The sequence below is a fragment of the Dipteris shenzhenensis genome, chromosome 19 (assembly GCF_047967505.1).
Source record: "Dipteris shenzhenensis isolate YYH24624 ecotype China chromosome 19, Dip_SZ_1.0, whole genome shotgun sequence".
NCBI lineage: Eukaryota > Viridiplantae > Streptophyta > Polypodiopsida > Gleicheniales > Dipteridaceae > Dipteris > Dipteris shenzhenensis.
Window position 1 is genome coordinate 29,010,627 of NC_141614.1, and position 15,392 is coordinate 29,026,018.

Genomic DNA, 15,392 nt, shown 5'->3' on the forward strand with positions numbered 1-15,392 from the left:
TGGTACGAAAGGATTGGTGAAAGATGTACTCTATGTTCCGAAGCTTAGCAAGAACCTTTTGTCAGGTCAAATGATGGAACACAACTATTGAGTCATCTCCAATGGAGATGAATGCACTATCAGAGATAAATCCATAAGATGTCAACTAGTAGCAAAAGGTGTCAAGGAAGGACGCTTATATAGAATGCTAGCTACAGTACCAGATATGCATGCCATGTCAACTCAACTGCAACAGCTGCCACTATCTGCAAAATGGCACAAGAGATATGGTCATGTTAATTTCAAGTACTTGTTAGAGCTTAGGAATCAGAATATGGAAATTGGGATTTTGAAGCTATAGTTTCTTGGAAAATTTTGTGAAGCATGCTGCTTCGGCAAACAAAAGCAAACCAACTTTGCCAGAAGTACCTCTCGTGCACGAGGTATTCTTGATTTGATTCATATAGATGTATGGGGTCATGCCCAGACCCACAGCATCAATGGTTCACTTTACTACTTGACTTTCATCAATGACTACAATAGATATTGTTGGGTCTACTTTCTGAAAGAGAAATCTAAAGTGTTTTCCAGATTTCAAGAATTCAAAGCCATGGTAGAAACCAGACAGGCAGAAAGATCAAAGTCTTTGGATTGTACTTCACTTTGTATACCCATTTGTTTGCTATGGCCTTCTTTCTTGGTGGAAGGTTGCATAATTCCCAAGTATTATTCTTATACAAAGCATCAATTTCTTCATTCATAGCAGTTTGCCATTTTGGCTTGTCTACTACATCTTCAAAGTACACTGGATCTTTTGTAGCCATGATGGTAGTCATAAGAGCATAGTTGGTGGTTTCCACCTGAATTGCTTTACCTTTCTGAGCATATGCTAATCTGGCTGGTGGTCTGCTTTCCCTAGTAGACCGTCTGAGCTAATGTGGCTTTGCTTGGGGTGTTTCTAGCAATTCTTGCTCTTCTTCATCAACCTTTTCTGTAAATGACTGTGAAGTCAATGCTTCCATCTCCTGTGTATGTGAGTTGTTTTCCATTCTGATTCCTCATCAAAGATTACATCTCTAGAGATAATGACCTTGCGGTTGATCAGATCATACAACTTGTATGCTTTGCTTTCTTCACTGTATCCAACCATGATGCATTTGCGTGACTTCGCATCTAATTTCCTGTGATGATCATCATGCATGTGGGCATATGTTATGCAACCAAATATGCGGAGATGCCCAATGTGTGGCTTATGTCCAGTGAATGCTTCATAAGGAGTCATACCCTGTATCGGTTTGGTAGGAAGCCGATAAAGCAAATAGTTTGTAGTGGCTATTGCTTTTGCCCAATACTGATTCGGAAGATGCTTCTCTCACTAAGCATTGCAACACTGTCTGCTAAAGTTCCATTCTTCCTTTCAGCTCTTGCATTTTGCTGAGGAGTATCTGATCTCATTCTGGAAGTATTCAAAGATACAAAGCCAGACTAGTTGCAAAAGGATTTGCATAGCAATAAGGTTTGCCATCGGAAGAAAAGTCTCTATGGCTTAAAGCAAGCACCCAGAAATTGGTACAGCAGAATCGATAAGTATTTTGTTGATCTGGGATTCATGAAGTCCAATGCAGATCATACTCTCTACTACAAAGTTCAAGGGGAAGACATTACTATTGCACTTTTGTACGTAGATGATCTGATTGTGACAGGAAGCAAGGATAGCTTCATCAAAAAACTAAAACAAGACTTATCTGTAGAGTTCGACATGAAAGATCTTGGACTTATGCACTATTGTCTTGAAAATGAGTTCTGGAGAGATTCAGATAGCACATTCATGAGTCAGCTCAAGTATGTTGACAGTCTCCTGAAGAAGTTTCATATGGCATATTGCAAGATTGAACCACTCCCATGGAACAGAGTTTGAAACTTACTAAAGATTCAGAAAAGCCTACAGTCAATGATAGGTACTACAGGCAGCTCATCGGATCTCTTATATATCTAACTATCACATGGCCAGATATTTGTTATGCAGTAAGTTCACTTGCACAGTTTATGGCAAATCCAAAATAGTTTATCTTTACCAAACCACTCGATAAAGAGCTATTCAAGACACACCGACTAGCTATTGGTTTGACACAGAGGAAGGACATTCCCATTAAAGGGGGGTGATGGAATGTAATGTTTGTTCCTTCTTTGATTCCTTCGAATCATCATCTTGAGGGAAGGCCTACTTCATGATGTTGATCTTGAGGGAAGGTGTAGAGAGTTCACGCTCAATATCATGTGATCATGTGTGCATAGCACCATCACGTGATCATATGTGCATAGCACTAACCCAATAGAGTGCTATAAAGGAAAGGGTTAGATGCCCTAATCCTAACCCTAAAAGGAGATGGAGGATGGTGATGGTGATGGAGACCTGCAAGATAGATTTCCTCGCCCACCACTCAGGCCACAGACCATGGTGCAAATAAGCCATGGAAAGGACTTGGATGAAGAGATGGAGGATGAGAATAGAAATGATAACAGCAGCGGCCTGTCACATCTTGCTCTTTGATCCTACCAAGGCTGGGGTCTGCTGATTTGACAAGTGAGGACATGTTCCTTGAGCTTGGTGAAAAGAACACTTCGTCTTCTTCTGAGTGCCGCCAGCCTTTTTTGAATAGAGGCAGAGGGTCCTAGAGTCATGACAGAGCATTTGCCATTTTGATCGACATTCCTTTACCACTTGGAAGGAATGGACATTCACTGTTAGCTTTCTGAGTTGGGGGGGGGGCACGGTACCTTACACGGCTGCAGCGCAGAAGCATAGAGGAGGGTTCTTCTCGCTACCCACATGAGAAAGGATTCTCCTTCTCGCTTTGCCAACCCCGGAGGAGTTCCAGTGTGGACAAAGTCCGAAGATACTAAAAGGCTTGCTAGCTCCAAAGCGAGCCCACAAGGAGCCAGAGAGCTCCAACTTCGAGCTCAAGAATATGCTCAAAGTGAAAAAAGTAAAGGAAGAATGAGCGATGTTCATGGAGGTAAAGAAAGAGCCAACATCGCCAAAGATGGGGCAAGCACAAGTCTGCCCTCAGATAAGCAAAGAGACCCCAGAATCGTTGCAAAAAGCAAAATTGGTGAAGCAATTGAAAGAAGCGCAAGGAATCTTCACTGCGAGACCAAAAAGGAAGACCCACAGGCTGACAAAATATGAAGAGGGGAGAGGAGAAGAGTGGAGATGAGGAGAGAGGGCACAGCTGGAGAGCACACCACAAATGACTAACTATACACTAGATTTAGTTGAAAATGTAGAAGTAAGAATCCAAAAAATTCTTATTGAAACCAAATAGTTCCTATACGAAGATGAAAGCAAGCTACTCTTGGAAGCAGCTTGTACAAAGTTCATCCAAAAATGCTTCTTAAAACCAAAATAGTTCCTACAAGGAGATAAAAGCAAGTTACTCTTGGAGGCAGCTTGTACAAAGACCTAGGAGGATTAACTTTCAAAAGGTCTTGTAGGCTACAAAGATATGAGCTTGCTGAGTCATTCTGATCATTTGAGAGATGAACCCCCAAAAAAGAGTGCTTTGCAAATGACTAGACTACAGTGTCTCAACCATGCATACTGAGTCTATGTGCCTATGCCAATACAACATCCCTGGGAAATTAAATGATCACTGTGGGGCCAAAACTCAATAGAATCGGTTGTGCAATTGTATAGTCCTTTGAGATCACACCCACTGCTTGTGTGGTGGTCTGAGCTTGTCTTGTGAATGGGGTCTTTGAACTAGTGGTTCATCCTATAGTAGTAGCTGAGGTGGTCTGAGCTTGTCTTGTGACTAGGGTCTTTGAACTAATGGTTCACCCTTTAGTAGCTGAGGTATTTACACCAGTCACATGTGTGATAGTGTGTGGGCTTGTTTCAGGCTCTACAATTGTACTTAGATGCTTCTTATGCTTGTCAAGTAGTCATAGCTAAGCCTAGATCTACCCAAGGGTGGCAACTTTGCTATGTAGGATGTCCTTGTCTATCCGTACCCATTGGATTTCAGTAACAAAGTCCATAATTACTTTAAGCATTTTCTCTTGCTTCGCCATGAGTCTGTGTCATGAATCTACCATGTTCTGTGAGGTGTAAAACAAATCCATTGCTTCCTAGTACTGATGTGCTAATGCTGCATGCTTGGCATGTAGGTTAGCATGTGCCTTTTTTAAACTCTCTAGCTCAGTTGTTGTTGTTGTCTATTACTAGTGATCTTCCATGAGCTCGAGCAGTTGATTACAAAAATCATCGGTGCCTCTAATCACACGATTGTGCACCTACTTTTCATGGACCAGTACCTAAGGTGGGGCCCAATGTGCCACAATATGCTATACTATTCAAAGGGGTTCTAAGCCAAACTCCTATAGTTGGCACCAATTGGTAAAGGTGACATCCCAAGGCATGGGGTTTTCAAAACGAAATAGGGGATCTATACCCTCACCTAGAATGATGTTCCTAGGGGCCAAAAGAAAGGGTACTTCATATGGAGGGTACTTCCTAGGGACTGGAAGAAAGGGTATTTCCTATGGAGGGTACCTCCTCAAGGAATGAAGAAAGGGTACTGAAGGGATAGGGAAATCTTTAAATTCTTTGGGTGACTCCTCACTCTGCATGGAAGTTATCCCAGTACTTAATGGAATTAGTGTGTAGAGATTCCTAAGCCCGGCTACCGTGGTCAGGTCAATTTAGACCTATGGAGTCGTCATTGGCTCATGGGGGACTATTTTGTTTCACTCTTTGGATCAATTGAAGAGACACTCGGAATGGGCAGATCTTCTACAATATCCTTGCCCTTTGGTTTCGAGGTGTTGGATTGCATGGAGTTGCATCTCCTCTTTCTTACACTACAGAGTTTCTTGTTTAATCTCCCTAAGCATCCAAGGATGTTTGCAGGGTTTGCTTCTTCATTTCAATACTTTGAGTCTCTATAGTAGCTTGAGAGTTGTCCTTGAGAAGGGATTTCTCGATAGCATTGTCATGCTCATTATTGTTTGATCGTTCCTACAGTGGCTCTTGCATTTTCCTCGATGCTTGTCTCTTTGCTCATAGTGCATTCTATATTAGTAGGTTAGGTCACTCGAACTTCCACCTCTATATTTTACTCTACTAGGTATCTACTAGCACCTGAGAGTTCAACTACACATTCCAGTCCCGACTCTTCTTTGTTGGGGTGCTTACTAGATGAACATATTGGGGAGGGTTGATTCTCATGAGGAGGAGGTGCTAACTGGTGAAGTTTGAGAGGTGGAAATGGAATTGATTTGAAATAGAGTTGAATGAGGAGGGCTATTTATAAGGGGAGGAGAATGTGGCTCATCAATGGGAGGACTTGGCTAGAGAGGCTCCTTGACTAGAGGGGGACGTTGCCACTTGGGATGCTCCATAGAGGATCTAGTCATTGTAAAGATTTTTCTCAGTTTGGGAGGAGAGGGCTTGGGTATAGAGGTAGTCTTCATAATGCGTACCTTATCATCTGTATGTTGCTCATTAAAGACCAAGCCCAAGTCTTCAACTTTGCACATGTACAGGCACACACACACACTCACACACACACTCCAAGAGATATACCATGTGCTATTCTTCGACCCAAATATTTGGACAAAAATGTGATCAAGGCATCGTATATGGACTTGTTGATGAGGTAACCCTATGACTGAGAGAAGGTCTTTGTATCAAAGAACATGTTACAATGTGCATTGCTTGGCACTATTTTAGACTTGGAGCTGCAAGAGGAATCTTTAAAACTTCAACATACATCCACTTATTGAGACGAGCTTGTTTACTATTGATGGTGAGGCTATGTGAATGTTCATCATACACCACGAGCAATTCTTCAGTGATATTTGACAAAACATGTGTGCCTCAGGATCTATGGAGCACTCTAAGGTGGATGGAACCTATGTGGAAACATGATGAAGAGAGTGCTCATGACATGTATCTCAAGTCAATTAGGTTCCAAGATAGATTAGCTTGGACTCATAAAGAGAATCTTGAGATAGTGCAAAGTGCTTGATTGATTTACTTCAAATGAACCTCCCTTTTATAGGTGAGGGTACTTACATCCATTTGCTTGCTCACATGTGGGATATCTCCTCCATGCCATGTGGCAGCTTTCCCTTTCCTCATACCTTTGCTCTACATGTGCTCATGGCACCACAACTCTCAACACCTCCCCTTGGTGCCATAATCCTTTGGCTACTGCAAGGTGGTCAGATGTGAGTTACATTCCATCACCTCCCCTTAGTGCATACCTTGCTATTTAAGGTGGTCAAGTGTGGATTTTACATGTCAATACCTCCCCTGGGTGCTTTCATAGCTACTCTCAGGTGGTCAGGTTTGATTACAAAATATAGGCAAGGTTGGCAAGGTTTTTGCTTTTCAATGCTTCATGTCGATGGCGTTTGCTTCTTCGCTTGATGTAGCTTCATGCATGATGCTTTGTTCTTCCATGTGCCTTGATGCTTTGTGTGGATGCCATGCTTCATGCTATGGTCATCTCATGCACTTGTGCTTTTGGCATGCTTTTTACATTCATGCGTTGCTTTTCCGTTTGTTGCAAAGGTCTTACCAATTGATTTCTTTCAATATTGGCAGTGTCTAATTGCATACAATGATTCTGACATGACAGGCGCGTAGAGCTCAAAAAGACGATCACTTTTCCTTTTTGGAGTGTGTCCAAATTCTTCTTGGATTGCAAGTTACGCCTTGTTGAAGTTTTTGTGAAGAAGAGGGCCTTTGATGATGTGGTAGAGACTGTTCACATGTAGCTTGCAAGACTGTGGTTGGGTAGCACTGCTGACTGTGCATGCTTAGGTGGCATTCAGCTAACCTTAACCCTGGCTTGGTGGGTGACCTTAACCTTACCACAGTCAGGTCTTATCTGCCATGTGTCATTCTACTAACCAACATATCAAGATTTAACTACAGTTAGATAATGACCAACCCGATGCCACGTGGCATTTTCCAAGGTCAGAGACTTTGATGTGGGAAGGTCTGCACAGCAGAATGACGATGGCGCGGTTTTTCTTCTTCGATGATCGTGTCACCGACGGATTGCAATCTGTACTGCCGTAGAAGAACTGGCGAGGGGCAACCGTGGAGGCTTAGATTCTATCTACTGCTTGCAGGAGCTTGGGTGCAGTCTGTAGATCAATGGAGTGGTCTGGAGCCGCGTCATGTTTGTTTTGTTGTAGGAGCTTGGTCCATCAAGTTGCTAGCGCTTTGTATGGAGAGGCTTTGGTTGGATGTCTTTGGCGAGGCTGCCGGGGCTATCTTTCTCCTCAGGCGTGGAGGCAAGTCATTGATGGCGGCTGTGTGCAGGGCCCGTCGTCCATGTTGATTTGTCTGTCGTCCACTGTAGATGCTCGTGGCTAGAGTATGCTTGTTGATGGTGCAGCGTTAGTTGAAGCTAGAGTAGATTGGAGGCTCTGGAGGTTAAGCATTTGGATGCGGGAGCTGAGCATTGCTATGGGCAGGCCTTTCTTTTCTTCTTTTTGCTCGTTGTCATGGTGGTCACCGTCTTCAGCCGCTCTTCTTCTCCTTCGATCAAGCACCGCTTTGATCTTTCGGGGACTATTGTTGTCTAGGTAGCGGCAACCACACACGTATGCAACAAGCCCAAGTCTACATTCTTCTAGGATAATTTGCACCCGACGCAGGCAGGATGGAAGTTGTCGATGGAGCAATACGCCTCGCAGTTACGAGTTAATGGCATAGGGATGACAGCGGGAGCTACAGCTACAGAAAGCCAAACCTTGCTTTTTCTGGGACTGCAAATTCATGGTCTTTTCGTTATTGCAACTGTCTAGCAGCCATTCCAAATCCTCTGTTGGACTGAGTCACTATGTGAGTTGCAAGATCTAAGTTGCCAAAGAAACGGGCATGGCTTGAGCTCTATAGAAATAGGTGATAAAGACTCGAAGGGTGACCTTTCTCTCTCAAACTAGGATAGGATAGACTTGTCTCTCTCTCTCTCCTTGAGGATAAAATCGACACGGAATGATGAGAACTCTCATGAATCTCTGAAGAAGAATGCTTACAAAGGACTCTCAATCATCCTAAAACTAATCTAGGAATGGGAGCAATCCTAGTGAACTACTAATGAGCTAAACTAGGAGAGCTAAACCTATGCTCTGATACCATGACAAAACATGTGTGCCTCAGGATCTATGGAGCACTCTAAGGTGGATGGAACCTATGTGGAAACATGATGAAGAGAGTGCTCATGACATGTATCTCAAGTCAATTAGGTTCCAAGATAGATTAGCTTGGACTCATAAAGAGAATCTTGAGATAGTGCAAAGTGCTTGATTGATTTACTTCAAATGAACCTCCCTTTTATAGGTGAGGGTACTTACATCCATTTGCTTGCTCACATGTGGGATATCTCCTCCATGCCATGTGGCAGCTTTCCCTTTCCTCATACCTTTGCTCTACATGTGCTCATGGCACCACAACTCTCAACAATATTGGCACTCTAGACTGCTTGCCATGAGACGTTGGCAAATGTGTGGAGGTCATTACTTTTCTTCTTTGTGATATCTGGCTACTTGACATCTTCAATGTTATTTTGTGACACTTGGTGGGTCACTCTTTGCAGTCAAAGGAAGAAGGAGGAGGAGATGATGTCGCCATTGCCACGGTAAGTTGGCAAATGTGCAAAGGTCATTAAATTTCTTCTTTGTCATATTTGGCTACTTGATGAGGTGGGGAGCTGACATGAACAACGTGACTTTGTGACACTTGGTGGGTCGTTCTTCGTGTTTAGAGAAAAAAGGAGGAGGTGATGATGCAATGGAAGATATAAAGGTAGAGGTGACATAAATAAGGCAGACAAAGGTGGCACAAGAAGTTGTAAGTAAAGATGGGGGTGAAAAGAGCTTTAATATCTTGGATACATGCTATGGAAAAGGCTAAAATGCTCTTTGGAACCACATGCAACTAGCCATTTGGTAGGGATGTGCCATTGGAAGTAGTGATGCTTGTGAAGCCTTGACTAGAGTTCTCTCTATGTCCACTTCATGATCACTCATAGTTGGTCCTAAAGGTGAGATTAAGAGATGTATTGCCACATGGCAATTCTTCCATTGTACACTATGACCAAACAAGTTGATGCCCAGTATGGCTTCACTTGACTTTCATTAAAAAAATTAGGAATAAATTTCTCTTTTAAATCCTCTAGCTATATTGTACCATTATCAAAACTTCTACATGCCTATAGGGTCGATTCCACTTGAGCTTAAGATTGGCTTTCAATGGCCCTATATTGGCATTGTGCAACCAAACAAACATGCATTTCTTAAGATTCTTCCAAACATTATGCTAATCATGACATACTTTTTGTCTTATCCGAATTACATGCCGCTCGAATGCACAGCTCATCCAGTTCCGCTATTAAATGCTGATTGGTTCTAGTTTCCCAACTTGATGTTTTGATTCTACCCGGAGACTTTGAATGACAAATTCCAATGGTACCATTGCTTCCAAACCAAATGTCATTCTAAAAAGTGTCGGATTAGGGGTTACCTTGTAAGCTGTGTGATAAGCCCATAATGCAGCATGCAACTTGGTATCCCAATCCTAAGAATATGTTCTCATTATTTTTGTAAGTATAAACATGACAATTTTATTGGTTGAATTGGCTTGTCCATTGCACCAAGGATAGTATGTAATGGCAACTCAATGCATGACCATGAAGTCTTTAGTAAATAGCTCAAAAAATTCCCTCATGAAATGAGTTCCATAATCATTAACAAACTCAATTGGACAACCCTATTTGCAAAGTATATTTTCAAATGGAAACTTGGCTTTGGTATGAGCAAAGCAATCTCTTAAGGCTTTTCCTTCAACCCATTTAGTACCATAATTTGTAGTTGCCAAATATACGCTACATTCTTGAAAGGACCCATGTAATCTAAGCCCCATCTTTGGAATTCTTCCCATGGCTGACTTGGTTGTCGTGGCATACGATCTTGAAAGCAATCTCCCTATTCTTTGATAGATCTCACATTCCACATAGCAAGCGTGTGTACCCTTAAATAAAGTGCTCCACCACAATCCTTCCTGCAAAAAATTTTGAGCAGTGAGCCACTAAAGTGACCTCCAACTAGCTGGTCATGTCCCTCAGTAATAAGCACAACAACATGTTCATGTGGCAAAACCCATCACCGTAGGATTCTATCTACACCCTAGATATATAATTACCTACCCACCATCAAGCTATATTTCTTGGCCTTCAAGGCCAACTTCCTATGCTTGTCTTTGGACATGTGCTTGAGAGAAGCTCCTTGTGACAGATAGTGTAGCATCTCATCATACTTGGCCTTTTTCAAATCCATTGCGAACAAATGAACATTTAGAAACACAATAGTGACCCCTATATCATCATCTGCTACTTGTAACTGGCACAAAAAATCTACTTTTGCATAGGATTTGCTTGGTTAAATCGAGAAAAGCTCGAGGGAGGCATTTTTTGGATGACAAGCAACTAGATCTGCGAGGAGAGATGATCGAGAAATGCTCGGATCGAGCATGTTGCAGACGAGCGGAGTGGTGGTGGGTGGTAGGGTTTGCGGCGGGCGGATGGGGTGCAGCCAATGGTAAAACTATTTCAAGGGAACTTTTGGGGGGCTCTGAATGCGATAAGTTGGTGGGTGATATTTGAATTTTCGAGCCAAGTTGCGAAGCATCTTGGGCGGAGATGTCACGCACTGGTCACAGAAAACCTGCAAACTATATACAATGAGCGTGCAACATTTTCATTTACACCCGTAAAAAATATTTTCTCAATTTTGTAAAATTTGCGAGATTTAAGGCAATTTAGTTTTATTTTCGCTTAAAAATGGACAAATTCTGGGGGTTTCAAAAAAAATGTTTTCTGTGAGCGGTGGAGATGTGGCCACTTCTAGAGAGGGAAATGCCTCCGGGGGACATTTTCATGAGAGAATGAAATCCTCCTCAGAAAGAGAGAGAGAGAGAGAGAGACGGACAGATGGCTCTGAGGCGGTGTAATGGTGTCTTCCGCCTCCCCATCCCCAAGCTCACAAGCTTGCCTCCATCTTCCCATTTCTCTTCCAACTCCACCGATCACAACAATCTCCCTTCCCCTCTCAAGAAATCTTCCAAGCCTCCTTCTCCCTCCTTTGATCACCTCGATTCTGACTCTTTCCTTCTCGATTCCTTGAAAAAAGAGCTCAAAGACACCTCTTACCTCGTCAAGAAGTACCAGGTATTGCCTCGTTCCTGTTAGGGCTTCTGGATGACCTGCTTTTCGGTTTGTCCTGCCGCCCACGCTGATGGCGTTCGTTGTTTTCTGCACTTCCAGAATCCGTTCAAAGGCTCATTTAAGCCTTTTGAGGTTGTGCCGAATGCAGATGCCAGCGACTTGACTCTGTGCAGGAAGTTTGGCAACGAAGAAGTCCTTGTGGAGTGCATATTGGACATAGAAGAACCACAAGACGAGGATGACCATTCTGAAGACGAGGACGATGAACCAAAGTTTGATCAGCGTTTGACTCTCAAAGTTCGGATTTCGAAAGGTTCTTCGGAAGACGGACCGCGACTATCATTCATTTGTTCTTATGACAGGAGCGAATCCATTGTCATTGACGATATTGCTTACCTTGGTAAATCGTCGTTCGAGAACAATACCTACTCAGGTCCTTGTTTCACGTAAGTATGCTTGCGGGTTTGAAATATTCTTCCTCAGAGTACGGAAAATGCAGCTACAATTTCTGTTTTTTATGACGTAGCTTTTATCCATGGCATTTCTTTCAGAGACCTGAATGCAAACATAAAGCAGGCTTTCCAGAACGTGATCAAGGCTCGAGGCATCAAATCGAGTCTTGCAGATCAAATTATTGATTATTTAACTGCTCAGTACCAGGCGGACTATATTAAGTGGTTGCAGAATATTCGCTCTTTCTTAAAACGATGAGTTGCGGTGCATCTTTTACAAGTACGCATTTTCAGAAGGATTTATGTCAGCAATTTTGGACCGTTTAACCTTGAATTCATCGACACGACTGCGGCTAGGAATCCACAAGGTGAGTTGGTTGTAAAAGTATGCCGCGCACACACGCTCTCGCATGCTTATTTACCCTCACACTCACACTTGCACTCAACACACTTGCTTGCTTACTTGTTCATTCACTCTCCCTGGGATGGCCTGCCGCCTTTCCCCTTTTCTCACTTCCACAAACACAAACCACATACTCCCACAGAATATTGCCAGACCATCGTATGTTGAAACAAAGATAAAGAAATGCTATGTTACAATGATCTAATCCATGCTAAGTTGTGCCACATGAAAATAAAATCTTATACCCTTGTATATGTTCCTTTCAATTTATTCTCTGGATTGAAGCTTGGATGAATTCAGCTTCTCCTCACACTCCTTCTTGTTTTCTTAATTTGAATTGAGTGGATAGAGTATCATTTCCATGTCTTGGGAGCTATGTGCATTGCAAATTTTACACCAAATTTTTTTGTCATGTGAAAACCGAATGTCACCATGCAGGCTCATGACGAGTGACTATGAGAGCAGTGGTTTTCCAAGTTAGTTAATCTGTATCAATTTAAAAGAAACTCAGCAATTGCTGAGATGGGAGCATGGCGAGGCTTTTTCAATACTCGCTGTTTCGATTGGTTTGTAAGTGTCAAGGAAGGTCCCCTCTTATCTGCTGGTCCAGCCTCTTCAAAAAATGGGTTGGAATTTTTAATCAGGAGCTGGGTAATTTTTGTTTTTCCACTTGCACCCATGGCCAACTACGAGGGCACATCCACCCATGGTCTAGGGGCTGACAGGCAGCACAGGGTATCCCTTGGGCCACTGCTCCACAGAGCTGGGCAATTTTATTGAGGGGTTTATCTTTTATGATTCCATGAAATTGCTCAATCACATCTTCTGGGTGGGACTGTTAAGGTGCCTTTTATGATGAGACATGAGACCTATTTTGTTTGTTGATATTTGCTGTCACATCTGTGGTGTGACTGTGAAAGTGAATACACTTTGCTAGCTTAATGTGTCTCGAGCTCCTTGCAGTCTGTACCTTCCGGAAAGCACTATTAAAAAAGTGGCTTCTTTTGATTTGGGATGTGAATCTGATGCTTGCCCTTCTGTGAAGTGGGTGACTCATCTGCTTTTTGAAGCTTGGACATGTCAGGTTTTACATATTTGACGATGTAATCAGGTCTGCAAACTTAGAAATCAGCAAGTCTGCAAACAAAGTGAGGATTTACGACCTGAGAATATATCTGATTAGGGCAAAGTTTTGCAGAGCAACAATTGAGTGGTGCAGTCGTACATCAACAGCAAAATCAAAAGTGGTGTGCAGATGGATTCAAGAAGGGGGCTAGATGACGACCTACAGAGGATGCATGATATAGAAGCTCTATGTGAGACAATTAGCATTTGGTGAAATTCCAACAATTCAGCAAATAGCTGCGATCTCTATCGCAACACAAAGCTTTCAACAGCAACCTGCATCAATGAATCATGGGTAAGAAGCGATGATCATTGTAGATCTGCAAAGCAATCTAGAACATGTCAGGAGCCATGCCAGCACTCAGGTTTGACGAGGCATAAGGATGCCTTTGTTCTGCAGCACTGCAGCAGTGCAGTCCACAGGTACACTAGGTACAGCGGCAGCCAATCATTACAGAAGTCAGCAGATGACAAAGCAGGTCACAAATTGCAGAGTTGACTTTTTGGCTGAGTTGGTCAGCGTAGACCAGCTGACGTCTAGGCTGGCCAGGCACAACCAGTCCAACCTAGAGTGGTTCTCAGCCTATAAAAGGCCCCAAACCCCTCATTCAGGATCAGGCAGAAGCAATCTTTAGCCGGCAGTTCAGCCCAGCCACAACAGGTCCTCAACGTGGACGCAGCAAGGAGGAGGAGCTGAGGAGGGGCCTGCCTTGAATCCTCTTGTAAGGTTGTACATCTGGAGCATACGAGAGAAACATGAGCATGTTCTCCTTGATTCACACCAAGAAGCGATAGTCTTTCAACTACGCAATCGGAGAGATTGGTGTATGTGCATGCAAACCTATAGCGGATCAGAAGAGCAAAGAGGTGACCCCGACAAGCTGTGTATGGGTATCTTGACTCCTAAGTCTTCACAATCTTACTCTTATTTCTCTTTTGGATCCTTATAATGGATCCTTATAATTTATTAACTATCGTCCTTGTAAATTGTATTATCGAACATGCTCCTACTAGACGCTAGACTAATAGGCTCAGACTTAAAAATGCACCAAAGGAGGATAAGGTCCGTCTAGAGCATGAAGGTGAGGATAAGGTGCATCCAGAGCATGAAGAGGAGACATTTATGCTTTCCTTGTGGAGGAGAGAGCTCAGCTAGTGTGGGCCACTCAACCATTGCTCGTCAAGGGGTATCGTTGTAGCGCAAGCTACACGACAACCTTTACCTCTACAGGATGCTCATGGATAGGGACAACTTGAGGGTGCCAGTAGTTATCTTTAGAGTCCATTTTTGCATTGTAGCTTGCCTCTTCTCAATAGAAGTAAATCATAATTGTACTATTGAGTTACAAGTTTTTTTTGCACGTTTTGGCTCTTTTAGGTCATATTTATGTGCTCTCTCCCTACGGGGTATCATACCCGATGAAAACTTGGGAGCTTTGAAACTGAGCACTTGTTTTGAAATATTTTGAAACTCCGTCGAAATGTTTTTGGTGACCATGTCAGGAAGTTTCAAACCTTGAATAAGAGTGGGAAGCCCTTTGGTTCCTTTAGTTAGGAATTTAGGAAAAATCACGGGTAAATTCTATGAGTTTACCTACCTCTTCTTCGTTCATAAGACTACAAAACAAGATATGGTGTAATAAGTTAAAGACTCTTCATCAATTTGTGAAGGTCCATGACAACACCCTAGCATACAAGGATGTAGGACATTCGACAACGGATTGTAGTTGATGGCCAAAGAGGAAAAGAGTTGGAAGAACCATCGAGCTAACAAACTCCAAACTTAAAAGGCTCAATAGACTTTGGGGCCTCATGCACAAAAGCCTTGTACTGATTTACTAGTGCAAGTTGATGCTTGGAAGAATTGACTATGCTTGGGCCTCATGCAAGGAAGCCTTGTACTGATTTGGTAGTGCAAGTTGATGCTCGAAGGAATTGACTATGCTTTAAGTGTAGCAAGCTTGGTCACTTGTTGAATGTGTGCTTTTATCGTGGTAAAGGGTAAGCGGTAGCCCACTTGGTTGAGTCTAGTAAAAGGTAATTATCAACCCATTGCTAGTCTTGATGTCTTTTCTTATGCTTCAAGCTATGAGCATTGCCATTGTGTTTGGACCCCATGATTTGATTTGCATACCATGTTGAATGAATGGGTGTTAGTTCACCTTTTGTTTAATGACGAAGGTCCTCATA

General features: G+C 42.7%; 1 protein-coding gene across 3 annotated transcripts; it reads left to right on the top strand.

Moving 5' to 3' along the window:
- The first annotated feature begins 10,925 nt into the window (after positions 1-10,925).
- Positions 10,926-14,058, top strand: LOC147890313 (uncharacterized protein At2g39795, mitochondrial-like). 3 transcript variants are annotated; one of them, XR_015542764.1, is made up of 4 exons: positions 10,926-11,225; positions 11,322-11,668; positions 11,774-12,042; positions 13,276-14,058. XR_015542764.1 is itself a non-coding variant. In XM_087390818.1 (3 exons), exons 1-3 carry the CDS (start codon positions 10,989-10,991, stop codon positions 11,858-11,860), a joined length of 696 nt encoding a protein of 231 aa, XP_087246944.1. In that variant the 5' UTR covers positions 10,926-10,988; the 3' UTR covers positions 11,861-12,293. The 3 variants fall into 3 exon arrangements, 2 of the variants coding, with proteins under 2 accessions (XP_087246944.1, XP_087246943.1); XM_087390818.1 differs by lacking the exon at positions 13,276-14,058 and having other exon boundaries at positions 11,749-12,293; XM_087390817.1 differs by lacking the exon at positions 13,276-14,058 and having other exon boundaries at positions 11,774-12,293.
- The last annotated feature ends 1,334 nt before the right edge of the window (positions 14,059-15,392 follow it).